Consider the following 24216-nt stretch of genomic DNA (forward strand, 5'->3'; position numbering starts at 1 on the left):
TATTTATATAACGCGCATAAGTTTACAAATAATTTATAATTCAGGTATTAATTTCAGTTTTACTAAAACAGCATCCATATAACTGGTTATATTTTGGTGTATACAAAATTGTTATTTGAAAATACTTTGCTCTTACTTATATGCATGCTTCTTCATTTGTAAAAGAAAACCGATAATCCAAAATTCACGTAACACAAATATATAAAAATCAGCATTAATGTTCCTCTTTCATCTCACAAAACTCAGTTGCACAGAAGTAAAACTATACTTATAGATAGCAGTTCTTTTCTTCAATGGCCCTCCTTTCTAATTGTCACCAAGGATCATCATCTGCATGGCTGACGGTAAATTCTAGTTGTTCTCTCACTCCATGAAAAACTCTGATGCTGACAGTTTCTGCTCTGGGCTAATTCATCTGCAACCATTTCAACACTAACACATTCAGGCTATTATTTGCTTGAAACTGTCATCGAGGAAGCTCAGAGTATTATAGAAAGTGCACCTGTCATGGTAGATCTGAATATCAGATGCACAGTGGTGGAGCTTATCAAAACTTCTGACATTTGCTATAGGTAAAACTCCAGGTTGTAATGCTATACAGTCTGAACTCATCAAGCATGGGAAACTAGAACTCCAGCAGCATCTACACAGACCTCTCTATCTCTACCCGAAAGTAGGGTCAGTGCCTCAGATCATAAGACGTGAGGGCAGAAGCAGGCCTTGCAGCCCATCAGGTTTGTTCCACTGTTTAACAAGACTGTGACTGATCTGAAAACTCTCAACTCCACATTCCTGTCTTCTCCCTGTAATCCATGATTCCATTACTAACTAAAAACGTTACCTCAGCCTTGAATACACTTAACAAGTAAGCATCTACAACCCACTGCAGTAAAGAATTCCAGCAATTCACTACCCTTCGTCTTAAATGGATGTCCTCTTATGACCCCTTTTTCTAAGATTATGCCCTCTGTTCCTAGATTCTCTCAGAAGTGGAAAAATCATTCTGTACTTACCCTGCCAAGAACCATAAGAACTTATACATCTCAATAAGGTCATCTCTCATTCTTCTAAATTCCAGTGAGTACAGACACGATGTACTTAACCTCTCCTCAGAAGACAGTCCCTCCATACCAGGTAATTGCCTCGGGAACCTTATCTGGACTGTCTCCAGTGCCAGAATATATTTCCTTAGATAAGAGGACCAAAACTATTCACAGAATTCCAACTGAGGTCTGACTAGCGCCTATAATTTGAGCAAGATTTTGCTACTTTTATACTTCATTCCCTTTGAAATAAATGCCACCATTTACCTCCCCTATTACCTGCTGAACTTATATCCTAGCTCTTTGTGTTTCCTGCAGGAGAATTCCCAAATCTCCTTGTGCTGTCATAAAATCAAAACACTGCAATATGCCTAAAATATGAAACAAACACAGAAAATGCTACAGAAACACAGTAAGTCTGGCAGCATCTGTGCAAAGAGGAACAGAGTTAATGTTTCAAGTCCATTCTGAAGACGTCATAGCTGCTTAGCTTCTCCAGTATTTTCTGTTTGTTGCCTCTGTGCTGTAGCGTTCTGCAGTTTTTGTCTATTTTATAATATTCAGCTCCTCTACTCTTTCTATCAAAATGGATAACCTCACATTTTCCCACATTATATTCCATCAAGCAAGCTTTCTGGGGGGCTTCCCTACCTATTGTTGTAATTCGTTCTGCAGTTTTTGTCTATTTTATAATATTCAGCTCCTTTACTCTTTCTATCAAAGTGGATAACCTCACATTTTCCCACATTATATTCCATCAAGCAAGCTTTCTGGGGGGCTTCCCTACCTATTGTTGTAATTTTGTACCTCCTTGGGAAAAATGTAGACTTAATTGCCTCTTCCAACTTAGGTGGAGGTTTTCTAAAATTTTGCAACTAAAATAAACACCTTCCTTTGATCATGAGCTCATACACAATGCTTGTCCCTGGCCCTAATTGTTCACAAGAATTTGTGGCTGTAGCCTTAACCATGTTCTCCCACCAAAATGGCCTTCAAATTATGCATCTCTCAATCTTGTCAGTCTTAATTTTTTTTTAAATTAATTTATTTCCTCGGGGACGTGGGCATCACTGTCTAGCCAATATTAATTGCACATCCCCAGGTGTCCTTGACAAGGTGGTGGTGAGCTGCCTTTTCGAGTCACTGCCAGTCCCTGAACTCTAGGTTGACCTAGAGCTTTGGAAGAATATTGGGAAAGTAGGAATCCAAAAGAGGAATTAAGAGGGCTGAAAGGGGTCATGAAATTTCTTTAGCAAACAGGGTTAAGGAAAATCCCAAAGCCCAATTCATATATAAGGTGCAAGAGGGTAACTAGAGAAAGCGCTGGCCCACTTAAGGACAAAGGAGGAAAGCTATGTGTGGAGTCAGAGAAAATGGGTGAGATTCTTAACGAGTGCTTTGCATCAGTATTTACTGAAGAGAGGGACATGACGGATGTTGAGGTTAGGGATAGATGTTTGTTTACTTGAGGTCAAGTCGGCATAAGGAGGGAGGAAGTGTAGGGTATTCTAAAAGGCATTAAGGTGGACAAGTCCCAAGGTCCAGATGGGATCTATCCCAGGTTGCTGAGTGAAGCAAGAGAGCAAATAGCTGAAGTCTTAACAGATAACTTTTGCAGCATTCTTGAACATGGGTGAGGTTCCAGAGGATGAAAGAATTGCTCATCTTGTCCCCTTATTTAAGAAAGGTAGCAAGGATAATCCAGGTAATTACAAACCGGTGAGTCTGACATCAGTGGTAAGGAAGCTGTTGGAGAAGATTCTGAGGGATAGGATCTATTTACATTTGGAAGAAAATGGGCTTATCAGTGATAGGCAGCATGGCTTTGTGCAGGGAAGGTCATGCCTACCAACTTAATAGAATTCGTTGAGGAAGTGACAAAGTTGATTGATGAAGGAAGGGCTGTAGGTGTCATATACATGGACTTCAGTAAGGTATTTGATAAGGTTCTCATGGTAGGCTGATGGAGAAGATGAAGTCGCATGAGGTCCAGGGTATACTAGCAATATGGATAGAGAACTGGCTGAGCAACAGGAGACAGAGAGTAGTAGTTGAAGGGAGTTTCTCAAAGTGGAGAACTGTGATCAGTGGTGTTCCACAGAGATCCATGCTGCGACCACTGTTGTTTGTCATATACATAAATTATCTGGAGGAAGATATAGGTGGTCTGATTAGCAAGTTTTCAGATGACACAAAGATCTGTGGAGTCGCAGATAGTGAAGGGCAGCAGAGAATGCAGCAGAATATAGATAGACTGGAGAGTTGGGCGGAGAAATGGCAGATGGAGTTCAATCCGGGCAAATACAACGTGATACATCTTGGAAGGTCCACTTCTAGAATGAACTATATGGTAAATGGAAAAGCCCTGGAGAAAACTGATGTACAGAGAGAGCTGGGTGTTCAGGTCGTTTGTACCCTCCACGTGGCTCAATTCTCCACTACCTCCTGATGAAGGAGCATCGCTCCAAAAGCTAGTGTGCTTCCAATTAAACTTGTTGGACTATAACCTGGTGTTGTGTGATTTTTAAATGAGAGGTATGGACAGGGTGGATAGCAAGAAGCTTTTTCCCAGAGTAGGGGAGTCAAGTACTAGTGGTCATGACTTCAAGGTGAGAGGGGAAAAGTTTAAGAGAAATATGCATGGAAAGGTTTTTTCCGCAGAGGGTGGTAGGTGCATGAAACACGTTGTCAGCAGAGGTGGCAGGGGCGGGAATGATAGCATCATTTAAGATGTATCTAGACAGATACATGAATGAGCAGGAGGCAGGGGGATACAGATCCTTGGAAAATAGGTGACAGGTTTAGATAGAAGATCTAGATCACTGCAGGCCTGGAGGGCCGAAGGGCCTGTTCCTGTGCTGTAATTTTCTTTGTTCTTTGACCCACAATACCTTTAGAGAGGGAATTCCAAGATTTTGGCCCAGCAACAGTGAAGGAACAATTATATATTTCCAAGTCAGTATGGTGATTAGCTTGGAGGGGAATTTATAGCTGGTGGTTCCCATGTATCTGCTGCTCTTGTCCTTCTAGATGGAAGTGGTTGCGTGTTTGGAAGGTGATGTCTCAGGATGCTTGGTGAATTTCTGCAGTGCATCTTGTAAATTATACACACTGCTATTACCGAGTATCAGTGGGGAGGGAGTGGATGCTTGTGGATGTAGTGCCAAATAAGCAGGATTCTTTGTCCCAGATGGTGTAAAGCTTCTTGAGTGTTGTTGAAGCTGCACCCAACTAAGCAAGTGGGGAGTATTCCATCAGTCCCCTGACTTGTGCTGTATAGATGGTGGGCAGGCATTGGGGAGTCAGGAGATGAGTTACTCGCTGCAGTGTTCCTAGCATCTGACATGCTCTTGTAGTCACTGTATTTATATGTTAAGTCCAGTTGAGGTTCTGGTAGCCCCCAATATGTTGATAGTGGTAATGGTAACACCATTGAATATCAAGGAGTGGTGGTTACATTGTCTCTTATTAGAGATGGTCATTGCCTCACATTTGTTTGATGTGAATGTTACTTTCCACTTGTCAGTCCAAGCCTGGACATAGCCCAGATCCTGTTGAATTTGAACAAAGACTGCTTCAGTATCTGAGGAGTTTGAATGGTGCTGAACATTGTGCAATCATCTCCAATCCTGACCTTATGACGGAGGCAAGGTCATTGATGAAACAGCTGAAGATGGTTGGGCCTGGCACACTACCCTGAGGAACTCCTGCAGAGATGACTGGAGCTGAAATCACGGACCTCGAACATCCACAACCATTTTCCTATGTGCCAGGTATGACTCCACCCAGCGGAGAGTTTGCTCCCTGATTCCCATTGATTCCAGTTTTGCTCAGGTTCCTTGATGCCACAATCTCTCAAATAAGGCATTGATGTCAGGTGCTGTCACTCCCACCTTCTCCCTTTTATCTTTAGCTTCTGACATCTTAAATCTCTTAAATCTACTCCTCATGCTGCTATTACTACAGCCTTGGCATTAATTAATTTAATGGATCTTGATTCCCTACTGTGCCCTGCTCCAGTGCCTATTTGCAATGCTCACTGAGAATATTAAGTATTTTGTTTTTGTTTCTATCCTTTCCGGTCTGCTCCTATGCAACTTTTACTGTTAGGTTTTTTACCCTTGCCAAAAGGGATTGGTAACATTGAATTGGGACTGTTCCCTACAGATGCTTCTTCTCTAAGGACCCTGTAACTGCCAAGTATGACTGGTCTCTTTACTGAACATACTAGTTCTAGCCCACACTGTCTTTCTTGCATCTCTTACCAACTCTGAGTTGAAGGCTTTTGCCTGGAGTACTGGGGTTGCCCTGTTGCTCCTTCTATGAGTACTGTTGATTGCTTGTCTGTTCAAGCTTTTGCTGTCACTAAGTGACTGAGTGTCCCTAAAGCAGCAATGCCTTTAAAATGATAAACCCGTTTGTTTTCTCAGAAGTTTTGCTTCTGGGCACATGGGTTTTTTCACCATTGTTACTTGAAGATAATTAAGCAGCAGTTCCACCACTGAACCCTATGCCATCATTTCATATATTCAGCAAACCAATCACAATCAGGTAATGATTGGGGTAGGATCCTCTTTTCTATTCTGTGTCTGAGGGCTGGGAGAAAGTGAGACTGCAGATGCTGGAGAGTCAGAATCGAAAAGGGGGGCACTGGAAAAAGCACAGCAGGTCAGGTAGCGTCCTGCTCCTGCTTTCTCAACTACCTTCCCCCCCAACCCCAACCCCCTCCCATTTATCTCTCAGCCCATGGCCCACAAGCCTCATTCCTGATTAAGGGTTTTTGCCCGAAATGTTGATTCTCCTGCTCCTCGGATGCTGCCTGACCTGCTGTGCTTTTCCAGCGCCACACTCTTAACTCTGATCTCAAGCATCTGCAGTCCCCACTTTCTCTAGTGCTTTTTCCAGCACCAAACTTTTCGGGTCTGGCAGTCTGTTTGGTTAACAGGACAAACCACTAGTGAGTCTTAACAAAAAGAGTCACTTGTCATCAAACTAAGATATATTTTATTACATAAACGCAATGGGTACGAGTTATATTGATTAGTTAGATATCATTACTAAAACTACCAGTGACCAGGAATGGCATATCTGACCCCATCAGGATCTTAAGCTAGACTCCTTATTTCCCACTCAAGACCATGTGACAGCACCTGACTACCATCCTTTCACTACTAATGAGTTTACAGAAGACTTTGTGATTTCCTTTCAGGTTAGCTATCAATCATTTTTTAGAATCTCTTTGTTTCTCATATTTACTTTTCATCTGCTTTCTGTATTCTGCTAATTTCACAACAGTATTACTAGCTGATATCTATCATAAGCACATATTTTGTTCTTGAACTTCATTTCTATCTTTTTTGTTGTCTAGATTTGTGTTTTCTATCCTTCCCTTTTAAGGGAATATCACTTGATTGACTTTCCCAAGAACCATGTCTAGCAGTGCTTCCTTTCTTGTAGAATTTACTGCTGTTGGAAATTCTCCTGAGCACAATCAAGGAACACTTGCCCCTTGCTACCCCATATACTACCACTATCCAAATCTGCATTCAGGTAATTAAAGTCTTCCAATGTCGCTATCACATAATGTTTACATTAGTCTGTAATTTCGCTACAAATTTGTTCCTGTACATCCTTCCCACTAGCTGGTGGACTATTATTCTTACCTATTTTATTTCTTAGCTCTCACCAAATTGATCCTGTCCTTGAACCCCCTGAAATACCATCTTTCTCCAGTACTAGAATGCTTTCCTTGACCAAAACCGCTACCATTCCTTCTTGTTTCCTCTTCCTATATTTTCAGATCATTTTTTAACTGGGAATATTTAATACCCAAATCTGCCGTTTCTTAAACCAGATTTCCATTATTGGCACAACAGCACAATCCAAGGTAATCTGTGCTTGAAACTCCCCAGTCCTAACAACTACACTCCTCGCATTCACACACACTCAGCATAAACCTGAGTTAAACTTCATTACTTCTTTCCTTACTCTGACTCCACTTATTATCTGACTATTCTTTAATTTAGTATTATCTGCCTCTGCCAGAGTGTCATATATCCTGGTATTACTTTGTAATATTCGCTCCTTTTTCTCACATCCCTGATCAGTTAGTTTAAATCCTCCCCAAAAGCACTAGCCAAACACCCCATCAGGAACTCATTCAGCTCGGTTCAGATACAACCCATCTGAATATCTAGATGCCTTCTCCTCCACAGCCAGAATCCCAGGAATCTAATTTCTCCATTCTCGCACCAACTTATTTGGGGAAAAAATATTAAGAGTAAAACAATTGAATACTATTAACCATAATCACTAGATAAAAATATTAAGCCTATGTCTGTAAATAATAATTAAAGTGATGCTGTTGCAAGGATTTGTAAATAATCAACAAATACAGTGGTACCACATACCCTGACTGCAGAATATGGCATACTTCCTCTATGTCATTTTTAATTATAGCGCAGTGCAGATGTTTTCCATATTTCAGTTCCCCTAATTATAAAAGAAAACAAAAATGAAAAACTGAAAACCTACATATTAACCATGAAAGGGAAAAAGCAACACAGAATGTTTATTACCATTGATTAGCACATTGGCTGGATGGCCATCAGTGGCAGGTTCAATTCCCAAACCAGTTGGGATTATCGGGAAGGACTCTCCTTCTCAATCTCTCACATTACCTGAGGCATGGTGACCCTCAAATTAAACCACCATCAGTCATCTCTCGCTAATGAGAGAAAAGTCCTACGGCCTTGTAAGACTATAGCAACTTTGCCTTTAACCCCAAAAGGCAGAACCCCCACGACTTTCTCACTCACCCATTACTGTGCATCAAGTTGAGAAACATTCTGCCTCAACTGTTATTATGTCAACAAGTACAGACAACATATAAAACATGGAATTTCTAAAGCATATTATTTATCACACCATATCCATGATCTTAGATAGATAGAAATGTAAAGAAATCACAGACATCTTGGGGTCCTTTTACAGAGTTTGTAGGGTCTAGACTCTGGTTTGAAAACTCCTGTCTTCACTACCACCTTCTCAGAGGCAATTATTGAATGACAATAAGTGCAGGTCTTGCCAAAACATCTACATCTCAAGAATAAATTTAAAAAGTCTAATTTTCAAATAACTTTCCTATCTCAGTTGAGAGATAGCAAACTGATGATAAATGTTTTGCAGCTTTGTACAGTCCACCCAATCTTCATACAAATTTACTTGAGATTGCCCAAACTTGTTTTGAGAACATTAAAAAGGGGTTAAATCCTCTCACGAACTTGAGACAGATTCAAAACAACAGACAGAAGTGAAAATGTTGTATGATAATCAATACTGCTATGTAATCACATAGAGTCATAAACAAATATATCTTAACAATGTATTGTAGCAAAACTAAAATACAAATGTTTTTCTTTCAATTATAGTAATGAGCACACACTGATGAGAATATGAAAGATCAAAGAGGTGAAGCAGGGAGTCAGGAACACTGGTGTTATTGCCAATAAACAAAGAGAGAAAAAGTAAATGCTGGCACGGAGCTGAAAACAGAAATATTTCAATTATGTCTCCTACATTCTTGTCTCGTCATGTGTATTCAGAGATTGTAATCACATTGTGTATCTAAGATGGGCATCCTGGTTAGTTTGATGATGAACAACAGTTTAATTTTTCATCGTCTCTTTGGTCTTGGATACCCTCAACAACAAATGTTCACCGCTAAGACTGAAAGCAAAATATTTGTACAATCTTATCTTTGTTATAAGACTTCTGTGAGACATATTTGTTTACGAGTCCATTTCTGGGTTTATAAAATATTGTGTTAGTAATACTTTCTTTGTTTAACTCTTGTCCTATAAAGATTTTTGGTTAAAATGTGAAATGTTTTGGCACTATTTCTCTAATCTGTAGTTGTGAATTTAAATTACTTTTAAAAAAAGTTGTAGTCTCTAGGTGCCATGTTAGCTCAGTTGGCTAAATGGCCTGCATGTGTTACTGAATAAAAGCAACAGTAGGAGTCCAATTTCTGTTCCAGCTGTAATACACTTGGGTTCTGCCTTCTTGACCTAGCCTGAGAGTGGAAGGTACTGGCAAACCACCCACTGACAGAAACTGCCAAGAACACAACATGAAGCATCAGCAGATAATGAGCCAAGGACCTGCCTTCAGGCAAAGGATGCATAACACATCACTTGCCTCTACTGAGATTTTAACAAATAACACCCTAGTAGACATTAAAAAGAGGTTAATTTCTCTCATCAGTCTGAGATAACATCAAAGACAAATCCAAAACAGCAGCCAGTAGTATAAAGCTAGTTTGGTAATCATCAGTGCCACATAGTCTCATGGACTCATAAACAAATATGTCTCACAGAAGTCTTATAACAAAGATAAGATTGTACAAATATTTTGCTTTCAGTCTTAGCGGTGAACATTTGTTGTTGAGGGTATCCAAGACCAAAGAGACGATGAAAAATTAAACTGTTGTTCATCATCAAACTAACCAGGATGCCCATCTTAGATACACAATGTGATTACAATCTCTGAATACACATGACAAGACAAGAATGTAGGAAACATAATTGAAATATTTCTGTTTTCAGCTCCGTGCCAGCTTTTACTTTTTCTCTCTTTGTTTATTGGCAATAACACCAGTGTTCCTGGCTCCCTGCTTCACCTCTTTGATCTTTCATATTCTCATCAGTGTGTGCTCATTACTATAATGAAAGAAAAACATTTGTATTTTAGTTTTGCTACAAAACATCGCTGAGATATATTTGTTTATGCCTCTATGCGATTACATAGCACTATTGATGCTGCCTGATCTGCTGTGCTGTTCCAGCACCACACTCTCAACTCTGATCTCCAGCTTCATTTACTAGCTACTCAAGTCAGGTGTTTTCATTCATCTTACCTTAAAAATTCCAATTCCCAAACTAAATGTTATATTCCTGGAATGTATGATTCATGAAATTACATATTTGTAACTGTATATGAGATTAGTTTGAGCAGTCTCAAATCAGTTTCTACTGAGCTCGTGTACTGAGCAAAACAACAGAGAATTTTCAACATGCTTGCAGAAATAAGAGTTCGCTGTTTGAACAGAAAAGGAAATCTGGTCTTGATATAAAGACTTTTTAAAAAACCAAATTGCAGCTAGAACTAGTCAGCATCAACCTGTTCCAGGCAACTAAGACATCACTTCAAACAACTAATTGAACATGATAGTAATGTGGTGCTACTAATTCAGAGCATCAAGAGTACAATTCTTTCAGCCGCTTGGTAAGAGACTGCTCTCTGCTTTCTCTTGCATCTGAAGTCTGAGATCAAGTTGACAACTCAATCAATATTCATTCAGCTCCTAAACTGAACTGCATATACAAATAATTGAGTGTCATCATGATAGCAATACAAGAAACTGTGAGTAATAAATTTAAAGTTGTAAATCCTGGAGCATTCTTACCAGTACATCAACCACTAAACTAAACAAGCTAATAGATACTGCAAGGTTGTAGAAATTGTGCCATAAGCAATAAAGGAAATAAGTGAGACTCACGTGTTGTAGAAACTGTCACAATTGGGCTGTAGGCACAATTTCCTGTAGAACTAATGACTTTTAGTCGAAATCTATATGGGGTGGAAGCCTCAAGGCCTGTCACAACATGATGTTTTGCATATCCTCTGGAAAAATAAAGACATATAGAATTTTGGGTCAACTGAACAAATAGCTCCAACATTCAAGAACTTAAATGTAAAAATTATTTTTAATACATACTTACAAAATAGTTAAGTAGCAATATTATTAAAAGAGTAAGCATCACTACTACAAAAGGTCACAAAAGTAGAAAAATTTAATCAATTTTAATATGTTTTCTACTGAGGTTTGAGCATAAAATATTTTCTGGTCATGTTATTTGAGAACAGTCTGACTAAGTTACTGAGACTTATCAGTGTCAGAGAACCATATAGGCAAATTAGCATCAGCATCTAGATTCTTTAATCTGGGATACTCCAACTGTGTAAATTTAATAAATCTCCAGTCAGTTCTCCCCAAGGACAGGAAATCCTGTAGCAAAGGTACTAATGCGAAGACATAATGTTTAATATTAAGTGTTTCAGCATGAAGAATCATGGTGTCACCAACTCATAAATAAGTCTAGTGATGAATACTGTGTACAGCGTATTCAATTTCATAAATTTAGAGATGACAGCACATATTCTCCTATAGTTAATAAGCCAAAAAAGAACAGGTTATTGTGAAAAAGAAACAAATTATCAAGTTCATCAGAGAGAAAAATTGTTTCTTTTTACTCTGATAGGATTTAATTTCATACAGAATGAAAGAATGTTATATTGCTGGGCTAAATTAATGTTGTCTTGTTGCCTACCAATTTGAAACCGATGTACTTCTGCCATCTAGTGGTGAATATCTAATAGCACGGAAATTAAATTTGTAAAAACAACAGTGAAAATTGTCAACAAAGATATTCCCAGCCTACTGCAGCAGTCTTACTATTTTAGAAAGGCACCAAAGAGGTTAAAGAACAATGATTTAAAACAAAAAAAATTTAATAATTGTTCTATATAATTCTTAGCAATTGCCGGTGTTTATAATAGTTTGAGTGTTTGAGACTACATAATGGTAAAACATTCTAGATTATTCTTAGTGAAGCTAGATGCAGTTTTAACAGAGCCCATGCATAGAAATGTCTTTCCTGACTGAAGCTGTGAATTGATCAGCAAGAAGCTGTCAGTATACCAGCAGTGGTAACAAGCACAATGGTGTTGTTGCAACAGAAATGATCAATTGTTTTGTTGTTTTGCTTAATTTAGTAGCAAGCCCATAACTGTTAAGCTCCACAGTTAGTTAATTTAGCAAAATGGAACAGGAATTTATTATATATCTAAAATATTTGGTTTCCTTTTTGTTAGCATCACAGATCCTCAAATGTTAATTGTTACTCAACAGAATATCAAATGAAAAAGACACAAGGAAAGTGTTGAATATGAGTTTTACTAAACAAGCGGCACGGTGGCACAGTGGTTAGCACTGCTGCCTCACAGCGCCAGAGACCCGGGTTCAATTCCCGCCTCAGGCGACTGACTGTGTGGAGTTTGCACGTTCTCCCCGTGTGGGTTTCCTCCGGGTGCTCTGGTTTCCTCCCACAGTCCAAAGATGTGCAGGGTCAGGTGAATTGGTCATACTAAATTGCCCGTAGTGTTAGGTAAGGGGTAAATGTAGGGGTATGGGTGGGTTTCGCTTCGGCGGGTCGGTGTGGACTTGTTGGGCCGAAGGGCCTGTTTCCACACTGTAATCTAATCTAATCTAAATCTAAGCTTGCCATTTCATAATTGTAGTGTAATAGTACTTAAAAATTAGCTACAGTTTCCCTTCACAACATTATTTCTACAAACATACTAATACGTATAAACTATTTATGTTTCGGGAAGAATAGAAGCATGACAATTAGAAAACACATACGCAGTGTTTTGTCCGAAACAAATTCAAACAATTAATACCCGAATGTCATGTAAACACAAGAGGGCGAACAACACAACTTCGGTCATCAATATGCTCCCTTATATAGAGTTACGTGCAATCCAGACCTCAGATTTGTGTAATTTCCAGAATGAAATTTCTGCAATTACCTTCCTGATTCTGCAAAATCATGCATGTGGAACTCCAGAATATTCAGCTAATTTTCATCATTTAACCATGGCTGGTTATCTTTGACAAGAGAAGAAATTTATGTCAACTTGTATTTATATGGGATAAGGGCAATAAACCTTTGAATGAGCAAGAACATTTTTGTGGAGTTCAGAGAAGCAATCTTACTCTTCTTGCCCCAAGGGGGAAAGTTTAACACAACTTACAAGGCCTCATCTTGCACATTAGACATTACTGAACAGATCAGACATACAGTGCATTGCACTGAGATGATGTACAAAATGCTATTGAGGTCCGATAATAGGCCTTTGGATTTAATCTGCTTATAAGTATGAGATCATTTTTGTAGGAACGATACTGCCTCGCTATTTCTTTGAGTGCCTTAAATGTCCCAAAATCAGCAGCACTCCGACCATCGTGGAGCAGGAAACTGTCCCACTGCACATTAACTTTTAATCTGTCTATTACCACTGGGTGAGCAGAGTTAACCCCCACCCCCCCCCACCCACAATATTTCTTACATAGTGTCAATAGAATTGCACTAAATTGCATTTGGGCAGAGGTCAAACAGAAAAGGTATTCCCTCATTTTTCTTTCCTTAACAGCCAGGAAAATGGTACACATGGGTGTTGGGAACAGGAAAGCTAGCTCTCTAGTGGACAAACTAGCAAAAACATATACTAGAAAATGTCATTAGCTGGGTTAGGAGCTCGTTCAATTCAAGAACCATACTACAAAATGAGACAGGAGTTCCTGCTACTTGATTTAAAGTTGCCATAAATTGAGATGGGAATTGCTCATGTAATACAAAACAAACAATGTTGGAAATGCTGAACGGGTTTGGGGTATCTATTGAGAGAGAAACAGAGTTAACTTTGTAGGTCAAACTTTGTAGGATAAAGGCTCACCCACTTGAAATACTAGTTCTGTTTTTCTCTCCACAGTTATTTGCAGAGCTGCTCAACCTTCCTTGCATTCTCAGTTTTTGATTCATAATTGTAGTATTATAACGCTTAGCTCTCCTATAGATGCTGATTAATGTGTTAGGAGCTTTGGTTGAAAATTTTCAAAGTTCTGATCAGGGAATTCTGGTTTATTAACTAAGATAATGACTGAGATGATATTCCTGCTAGATCTGTAATCTAATGACTAAAAAAAAGAGCCTCTACTGCTTAAATTCAATGAAACAGTCATGGAACAGGCACGTGTTATATTTCTGAATTGTTTTCAATATTTTTGCTGGTTTCCTGAAGGCCAGAATAGGTCCTTACTTGACTAATATCTGAGTAATTTTCCAAACTCAAGGTTCAAACCTACTTACTGTATTTTACCTTACTGGTTACATTGCACATTCCCAGATGATCTTTGCTAATTTAAAACGCTGGAGAATACCTTCTAGATTATGACTTAGGTTATAAACCACTAAGCTGGATTTTTAACATGTAAATCAATAATTGAAATAAAACAATGACACTACACCTCAAATATTGTCTGCAATTTTGGTCTCCTTATTATATGAACATAGGCCATTCAGCCCCTCGAGCCTGTTCCACCATTCCTATTTAAGGATGGATATAAATGCGCTGGAAGTAGTCCATGGAAGTTTACTAAACTGATACCTGGGATGTGTGTTTTTAATGAGGAGAGATTGGTAGGCCAGGCTTGTTTCTACCAGAGTTAGAAGAGTAAGAGATAACTGGATCTCAGTAGGTAAGATTTTGAATGGCTTTGATAAATGAATATGGAAAGGATGTTTCATCCTCTGGGTGAGTCCAGAACTTAGGGTCACTCTTTTAAAATCAGGTGTTACCTTTTTAGGACAACGATGAGAAGATATTTTTTATCTCTCAGGAACTTGTATGAACTTCGCCTCTCTGCCTCAGAAAGCAGGTTTTTATATCTCTAAGGCATAGTTTGTAGATCCTTTTTAGAAAACAGAATGAAAGGTTGTATAGGGTAGATGGGCATGTGAATATAAAAACAGATCAGAGCATGCTTAGGGAATAGGAGGGAGTTTGGCAAATGGTTAACTTGTGCTCTTATTTCATATTTTCTTTTGTAATATATAGATTCACATTACTTAATTGTTTAAACATTCCAAACATCTTACCTTGGAAGACATTTGCCAAAACAGGGAAGGTATCTCTGCCAAATCTGAAGGCATGTTTCATGCAACTGCTATGAATGGCTGTGTAAATTAATATGGTATTGGATGCATTTTGAATACTGTTTGAGTATAAAAGCTGCCTCCAAAACTGTACTCCTGCATCCTTATTTTTCAGTCAGAGGACAGGCACAACAATATCAGTTTCCATTGCCATGATGTCTGAGTTAAATAACGTATGTCTGACATGTATAGAATACAAAGCAAAAGCTACAATAGTTGCACAATTAGTGGTTACATTTTAATGATTTTTTTTTTTACAGAAGACTCGTTTAGAATTTTTAATTAAATGGATAAATGAGAATGGGGAAATTTAGTGATAGGAAGACAATTAACTGTAAAAGCACCCATTAAAGTCCAAAAAATAAGGTTGACATTAAGCTGATCATCTGGTATTATGGTGACCATGTGAAAGTTGGGAAAAGCAAAGGAAGAGGAAGAATTAAAAAGCTCAATGAGCAAAACAAGTTTCTTAATAAAAATTATCTAATATTAAATGTTTTCTATATATTTTTTCCAAATGCACTTTCTTTAAATCATTTAAAAGTGATTTCTCTAAGAGCACAGATACGTTAAACTTTTTTGTGTGGTAGGGCAGGGAGGGTAGTTTAAAGGATCTGGCTTATGAATGTGCTGAGACTTCCAGGTTGTTAAGCAGGGAACATTATCTACGATACTGTCAAGGACTCCTTCCTTTGCCAACCTAGTAATACGCTTGGTCATTATGCATGCTTATACTTTGACAGGAAACCATTTTTTTTACTTTGGGTCAATAACATCAAAATTTTTACAGTCAGATTTGATGGGCTTCAGCTGGCTGAATGTCTGGGAGATGATGAATCAATATTTCACATTCCACCTCACATCATTAACTGATGTGGAACATCTGGGGTCTTATTGTTTGTGCTGGCCCAGCCAGTTACCTCCATGAACAAATGAAATGAGCCAAAGCTTGAAAAAAGTTATATATTTTAGGGCAGTAATACTATTTTGTTAAACTGGTGGAAAAGTCAAAGGTTACTGGAATGTAAAACAGATAGAACAATACAGACTTGGTTAAATGAAAGCACCTTTTCAAAAACACAAAATTACATGGTAATACAATGAGATTTTCCTGCAGGGGAGAGGATTGTAATTCCATTTTTTTATTTCCTGATGCCAGTTATAACCTTTGGCTAAAAAGAGAAAATTGGTTATGACTTCACAAATGCTACATACATCTACATTCAAGAAGGAAAAGATAGACAAATATAGGGCTGGATCCTACCATATATTTTCACAAGCGATCATTTTTCAGCAAGTTTCCTGGTATCTCTTCCAAGAGGCCTAACAAGTTTTCTTGCACTATCATTCCAAACCTGCCTCATCAACTACCTACCATGGCTCTATGGTGCCCCACTCATCCAATGCTAGCTCAATTCTCCCACTCATGTAGATGGATACACTCACATCACTGACACCAGCACAATATTTAAAAAATATCGTGCACTCGGTCAAGCGCTGTCAGTCCATAGTCCTGTTCATCACACTTCCCTCAGGTATGGCAAATAACAGGAAATTGGTGCCCTACTTTGCGGACAGGAACCAGGGAAGTCCAGCTGGATAGAGTGGTACAGAAGAAGGATGTGCTCTTCCCACAGGACTGGCAGAGGAGGCCATAACACCAGACGCTGCCAGCCTGGTCTGACATTGAAACCCAGGTCATTGCATCCTCATCCCATCTGAAATAATGTTCAGCAGAGTAGGAAGATGGTCAGTGACCTTCTCTGCTCTGCCAAGTTAAGTGCCATCCTCTTCTCTCTGCTTCCTCACACTCACTATATTTATGCTACTGCACCTACCTCTCACCAAGTCTCATGCTCTACCACTATGTCATTGCATCACCCATCCTTCACTTTCCCCTACCCACCTAATTCCTCCACACTATAACTCTACATGGTCTCTGTGCCTCTGACTCACTCACTCACTCAAGGCACCTCACCACCTTTCCTCCACCTACACTAGTATCAACAGCTGTGCCATCTACTTTAATCTCATTCAGTCACTTCTCATTTTCCCTCAATCAAGGAGAAAACAGCATATAACGGTAGACATCACACCCTAAGAAAAGTAGATCCTGACCTTGACTGCCCAGAGTGACTGAATGACCTCTGGAACGATACTGGAGGCTGCCCTGGACTTACTGAACACGATCCCCGACTGAAAACTGTCTCCCTTGGGGTTTACTCCACTAAGGAATTGAGACATGGCCATTTGCTTGAAGAATCTGTAGTATATTTGGTGCATACACTGTTGGCACATGGCACAAATGTGACATAGATGGCTTGATCGATGGTTGCTAATAACCATGCCAAGCTTTCCAGCCTTGTGACTGTGCTAAAAGGCTAGTAAAGACAGAAGTACTGCCCGTCTGTTAGCTCTGGCTGAGGGGGCAAAGTGTTAAAAGGCATGGCAACACAAGGCAAGGATGCTGTGAGTCTCCATGTTGCACGCAATGAATGAGCGTCATAGCGGCTTGGAGTCAGATATCATGGAAACAGACCCTTCGGTCCAACTCATCCACATTGACGAGACATCACAATCTGACCAAGTTCCATTTGCCAGTATTTAGCCCATATCCCTCTGAACCCTTCCTATTCATATACCATCCAAATATCTTTTAAATGTTGTAATTGTATCGGCTTCCACCACTTCCTCGGGCAGTTGGTTCCAACAAGTCTCTTCACAGCCCAGATCCTTCAGGGCCTTGGAAGATATTGGGAGAGAGAATGATTTCTAAGCTACTGAAAGTGAAAAACAAATCATTTTAAAAAAGAAATGTAAAAAAGGAAGAGTAAATTCAAGGGAAAAAGTAGTAAACATTAGTACTGGTTAATTAAAATTGTTTAGCTATGACTTTAACATCTTGGTTGTCGAGAAAGAATTCTTAACGTATTCCTAAATTTGCTTGACATCAATCTGAAAGTTTCTTCTATTCCTAGAGTCACGGTTTAGGTTTCTTAACCATGTACCTCAACATCATAGAAGCCAAATCTTCTTCATATCTCTGTCCCAAGACAGGTGCAACCCACAACAGCACAACCTCCACTATAAGAACAGCAAGGAGGCAAGTCACAAATCCGACACATTTGGAATGGGGGAAATCAAACCACATGCTATTGAAACCAATGTGATCCACACCAATCATCTAGCCAACAAAGTTATCCAGAGAAGCAGCATGTGTCCATGCAAGACCATAGCCAGTATATTTCTTAACAAAATTCTCAATGATTCTTGAAGTTTTGCTTTTTGAAAGTTACAAATTTAATTGTTTGAGAGATTAAAGTGCAACAGGAATCCAAGAGTCAAATTCCCATTGAAAGCAAGTAAAACATAAATGAAATGGAACTTAGTTATTTTCATGGTCTTAAGTGATTCAGAATCCAAACATGAGAACGTAAGAAATAGTGGCCCAAGTAATGCTTACTTGGTGCATGCTCACACAGTAACACAAACGTATTACACAGGGGTTGCACAAGGAGCAGTCCATTTAGGCTGTGTGCATGTGCAACCACATGAGAAGCTTAAAGTGATGGTACAGTGCAACAAATAGGCCATGTACAATGGGCGGCACTTAGAGGAAATATTGAACCTGATTAGACTCTTCTGTCCCTCAAGCCTGCTCTGTCGTTCAATATGATCTTGGCTAACCTTCTACAAGAACTTTATGTTCTCACCCAATCCCCAATCCCTGATTCCCTACAGACCAAAATTGTATCCATCTCAATGTTAAAACTGCTCAATAATAGAACACCTAGAACTGTTGGGGCAGAAAATTCCAAAGACATTTACAAACACAATAGTCATAACAATAATAATAACTATGTCACACCAACAATGATATAAATGAAAATCTGTTCTGGAGTTAGAAATTATCTGGCTAAGCAAGGGAAAAGGAAACATGTCACTGGGAGGAACAAAGTGTCCACTTAAGCAACAGTATAAAGTAGAAATATGACAAGGATTGTTGGTTGTCTTAACAGTCACATGACAATCTGTAATTTGATGTGTAAGTTGCCTGCAAATAGTGGTTAATCAATGCTGTGTTTGTAACATTAAAAATCCTAAAACTTTAAATCTTATTGATTGATCCTTTCAGCCAGTCACTAGAAAGTTATTGGTCTCTAAGTGATCATAACATGTTTAAAATATTCAATAAAGCTAAGTGAACATGATTTGCCTTAAATAAATCAATGTCGGCTTTCCTTAAATTAATCAACATTTTATAAATGAGCATTGTGTCACTTACTCACATAATTTGTACTGTCCGAGATGGAATACGTTTAAAATAGGATTCAGGAAATGAAAGTGAAATGTTGTGGCCCACTTAGCAATGCTAACATATCATGAGGAGATATAATTTCCAATTTTGACATTCATTTATGTGAACACTTGTTTCTTCTGGCCGTGCTAAATCTGACCTAAAGCTAAAATACAGAACCTCGATCAGTAGATTTCACCCCCTAAAACAAATCTAAAAACTACTACCATAATCTTTGAAAATCATTTAGAATTATAGTCCTGAGTGAGTGGCAGTTATTATATGGTGTAATACCTGCAAATACATGTAACTGTTTTTTTAAAAGATACAAGTAGTCTTACAGACGTTATACACAGAACAGGCCATGCAGCTGAATAAATCTGTTTCTCCTCTGGCAGTCAATTTGCTAATGGTAAAATCCCATAAACATCAAAGAGCTGATTTTTTTGGTTAACCTATTCTGCTGGGTTTGGTTGGGAATAAATTAGTAAGGATATTCAGAGAACAGCTTTCTTTAAAAAATAAATTGTTTATATCCCTTTGAAAGAGCAGACAAGATTTTAGTTTAATGACTCTTTAAAAAATGCAACATTTCTAATGATGCTCTCAGTCCTGCAAAAGGGTCAGGCTGGATTATACTGTCATGACTACATTGAGTCATACATATCATGAGGAGATATACAGCATGGAAACAGACTCTTCGGTCCAACTCGCCCACACTGACTAGACATCCCAATCTGACTAATCCCATTTGCCAGCAATTGGACCATATCCATCTAAACCCTTCCTATGTATATACACATGAAAATGCCTTTTAAATGCTGTAGCTGTACCAGCCTCCACTACTTCCTCTGGCAACTTGTTAGTACATGCACTCCCCTCTGCATGAAAAAGTGACTCCTCAGGTACCTTTTAAATTGCATACCTCTCATATTAAATCTATGCCCTCTAGCTTTGGACTCCCCCACCCTAGGAAAAAGACCTTGTCTATTCACCGTAGCCATGCCCATCAGGATTTTATAAACTTCTTATAACATTTTATAACATGTTCCTGTTAAATGTTACTTTTTAGTTCATTAGAGACAATTGGATTTTTAATAAGACAGTTTTTGACCAAAAACAAAGACTCCTACTGAAACTAAAATTAGTGGCTGCCAATTTACAATGTAGTTCATATTCCGCACCATAGGGATAAAAATGAAAAAATATCAAAGGCTTTATCAGAGACAATAAACTCTTGGAAAAGTGTAAACAGATTGTTTCCTACCTTATCAAAAATCAAGCTTTACAATGCATAAGCAGGAAAATGAGCAGAAATTAATTGATTGAACAAAAGTTCTTGATTTTCTCAAGGTGACTGGCTGTATGAGCTACCTTTTGAAACACACAATGGACTTCTGAACTTCTCAGTCAGAAGTGACCAACTAAGCTTTGTTTGTGTTTACCAAAGTAATGTTTTAGCAAACGCAGTGCTTGCTGACACTTGAAAGGACAGACAACTTCCCACATATGCTAATCCTCAATAGCACATTCGCATGCATCTAGACACAATACACCATAATGCAGAATTTACTTGTGACGTCATATACAAAGTGTGCATACATGGAGAAGCGCACACACCTTTCAACTGGTGTTCAGCAGTGGGGAGCAAGGACCGGGGACAGTGAGAATCTCTGTCTCCATATAAAAGTCTGCGCAGTTTGACTCGAGGCTCATAAAACATAGGAGGAGAAATAGGCCAATCAGCCTTTTGAGTCTTCTCCACCAGTCAATGAGATCATGCGTGATCTAGTAATCCTCAACCCCATTTCCCTGCCTCTCTCCTATAACCCTTGATTCCCTTAATAAGACCATAAAATGTAGGAACAGAATCATCCCATTCGGCCCACTGGAATTGTAACAACATTCCTACAAGCAGATAGAGAACTTTTAAAGAAAGTCTTCAATTTCCACAACAGTGCCTCCAAAAAAACAAAAAGACATCAGGGACAACATCAAACTCCAGTTGAAGACCAAAACCTTTGGGAACCACAGTCTGACTGGACAGCTGGCTAGTCAGGGAACACTCCTTTAAATTATTTTTCTGTTTAAATTTTAAATTGGTCAAAATGTCAACTTTGTAATTTTGTAATTTATGTTCTTGTATTTTTGTTTTGTGTGTGTGCGTGTGTGAGTTACGGAGCTCGGGACATTTTTAACATTTTTATTATTTTTAACAGGAATGTTTTAGTATAATAAAACCCCTTACATGTTTAATTCAAGAAAACCTGTGGCTACTTTTTACACATCGCCATGTACAATCAAGTAAACAATGAATTGGCAATATATTTATTTTAATTCAAACTCTGTCATAGTCAAAGGACAAGTGGGTAAAGCAGGGAACCAATCCACCCCTCCTCACCTGGTTGTGACAATGTGCTGAAATCTGACAGTCTAATATCAGTGTGCAGTGAGTCAGTTTCCTTATGTATCTTTTAGGTCACATTGACACTCATTGTTAAAGCCTGATGATGGCACAGCTACTTATTCTATCATGCTCAGTGTTCCATCTTGTAATAGTGCATTGATGATGCAAAGGAAGACACAGCAGTGACAGAAATGTTAATGGCCTAAATTTTACATTGCCTAAGTTCAGAATCATCTGAAATTCCACGCCTACGTCTACTTGTTATTGAAGAATTTACTGTATTTTTTAGCAAGATGTGTGGCAGAACTGGTTCTGTTAAACAACACTGATAGATGCAGTGACAGACAGATTAACTAATCAAGAAGAACTTAGATGGACGTTTTCTCAGCTACCACACGGAGGTAAGGAACAAAAACACTGGCTGTGCTCAAACTATATATCCACCAGCTGTTCAGCTTTCATTTCATTTTATGTTGCATACCATTCTGAACATATAACTTTATAGTTCAGAAATGTCAATACGTCAGATTAAAGGTATTTGATGGCTTTTGCCCTGGAGATTCCTGGACAGGGGCTTCCTGTTACAAACCCGTCAAAGAATCCTCGAATCTAGCCGCGGAGCAGATCATTGTCAAAATTTCAATGACTGGGTAAGGTTGTCAGGATGGTGAGTGAATAGGATTCCAGGTGGGTGAGAAGAGTAGAGTGCCAAGTTAAAGAAGGTGTAGGGTGCCAAATGAGAGAGGTGGTAGAGTGCCAGGTGGGGATAGGTGGTTCAGTGACTGGTGGGTGAGGGACATTGATTAGCTGATGAGTTTGGGGGTATAGATACACAAGTGGATTTACTTAAAGTAGTGCAAGGTGTTGGGTCAATGAGGTGTTTGATCAGGCAGGGTGAGGTAGGGTTGTGGGGGGAGGCGTTACATGCTGGCTATCAGATTTGTTTAGGTCCTTGTGATCATGTCAGGTGGTGTCAGTTCCATTAGGGTTGGGGAAATGGTGTGGGAAAGGGGTTGGGGAGTGTTGGGGTGGTGGTGGAATGTCAGTTCCAACAGGGTCATGCTGTCGCCATGGAGTGTCAAGTTCGATGGGATGGAGTGACAAGTCCAGCAGGGGTGGGGGATATTGTCGAGTCCAGTGGACATGTGTCATCTCTGATCAGGAGCTGGGGTGTTGTCGGGTCTGGTGGGGGAAGAGAGTTTGTCATGTAGCACTTGGAGGTTGTGGATTCAGGCAAGCTGTTGTTGGGAAGAAACTGTGGAGAGTCAGAGTTCAAGTTAATAGCTAACCCGGTATTAAAACAAATTTCAAGACCTCTAACGTTTTCTGGGTAAATATTAAGCTTAAGTGAGTTAAAACCTTACAAATTCTCTGACTTTAAGGGACTTCTTTCAGAGAGTTTCAGACACAGGGGTATTGACAATTGAAATTTTCAGATTCCCAGCAATTTCCTCAGAGTCAGCTCTACCAGGATTTCCACATGGTCCGAACATGCATCTCCAATCTACACTGCAGGAAAATTGTCTCAACATCAAAAAGTCTGGGCTACAGTAAATTTCTCAGTAATATTTTGTTCTCAACAAGCAAAATGAGTTTTCTGTCAGTGTGAGGAATCAAAGCCATACAATATCTATGCTGCAATTTATCACAGAGGACTTTGTGAGGCAGAGTGAATGATCATTTTAAAAGTTTAAATACTCACGTGTATATGTTACCATATGTATGTGTTTTAATGTCCTCCTCTTCAATTGAAAAACATAGCCCTCGATTAGATGCTATATATCCTTGCAATTGGTGGTGCTTATTCCAGTAAAGTTCAATACTGTGATCGGTCACTTTACCCACAACTGGAGGATCAGGCTTGGGGATTTCTACTTGGCCATTTTTTTTAAAAAAAGAGGTGAAAACACATCATAAGGTCATAAGGCATTGAAAAGTGCTCTTCTACAGAAAGTTGATGAACTGTAAAAGATTGTCAAAGTCCCATTTATATTAACACAACATATTTTGCACTGACTCACCATACTAAGTGAATGAGGCTACTTCTGTAAAGATGCCCCACATCACAATATTATATCATTTTTATATGTCTTTTTGTGGCAATACTAGTGTAAATAACACTAACATAATTGGGAATAGTTCATAAGCATTGCAAACCTATTAAAAAGGTTGAGACTCTGAAGGGAGATTACTGAGAGTGAGGTAGAAATTTAAGGAGGTCCTCAAGGGTAGTAATATCTGGATTACTCCCAGTGCTACGAGCTAGTGAGGGCAGGAATAGGAGGATAGAGCAGATGAATGCTTGGCTGAGGAGCTGGTGTATGGGAGAAGGATTCACATTTTGCATCATTGGAATCTCTTTTGGGGTAGAAGTGACCTGTACAAGAAGGACGGATTGCACCTAAATTGGAAGGGGACTAATATACTGGCAGGGAAATTTGCTAGAACTGCTTGGGAGGCAGATGTTCACAGGTGGCTGGAAAATGGGAAGCCTTCGGAAATGAGATAACAAGAATCCAGAGAAAGTATATTCCTGTCAGGGTGAAAGGGAAGGCTGGTAGGTATAGGGAATGCTGGATGACTAAAGAAATTGAGGGTTTGGTTAAGAAAAAGAAGGAAGCATATGCCAGG

The 24216-nt window shown here is 39.0% G+C and overlaps 1 protein-coding gene across 6 annotated transcripts in view; it reads right to left on the reverse strand.

The window, feature by feature from the left end:
- The window catches only part of fank1 (fibronectin type III and ankyrin repeat domains 1), a 65180-nt gene that overhangs the window by 29849 nt on the left and 11115 nt on the right, over window positions 1–24216 (reverse strand). For all 6 annotated transcript variants that reach the window (XM_043712627.1, XM_043712622.1, XM_043712625.1 and 3 more), the window contains exons 3-5: window positions 23288–23456; window positions 10603–10727; window positions 7454–7535 (exon numbers count right to left, since the gene is read on the reverse strand). In XM_043712627.1, the coding sequence (XP_043568562.1) occupies window positions 7454–7535; window positions 10603–10727; window positions 23288–23456 (376 nt within the window). The remainder of the gene's footprint in view (window positions 1–7453; window positions 7536–10602; window positions 10728–23287; window positions 23457–24216) is intronic.

This window comes from Chiloscyllium plagiosum, chromosome 22, assembly GCF_004010195.1.
Source record: "Chiloscyllium plagiosum isolate BGI_BamShark_2017 chromosome 22, ASM401019v2, whole genome shotgun sequence".
NCBI lineage: Eukaryota > Metazoa > Chordata > Chondrichthyes > Orectolobiformes > Hemiscylliidae > Chiloscyllium > Chiloscyllium plagiosum.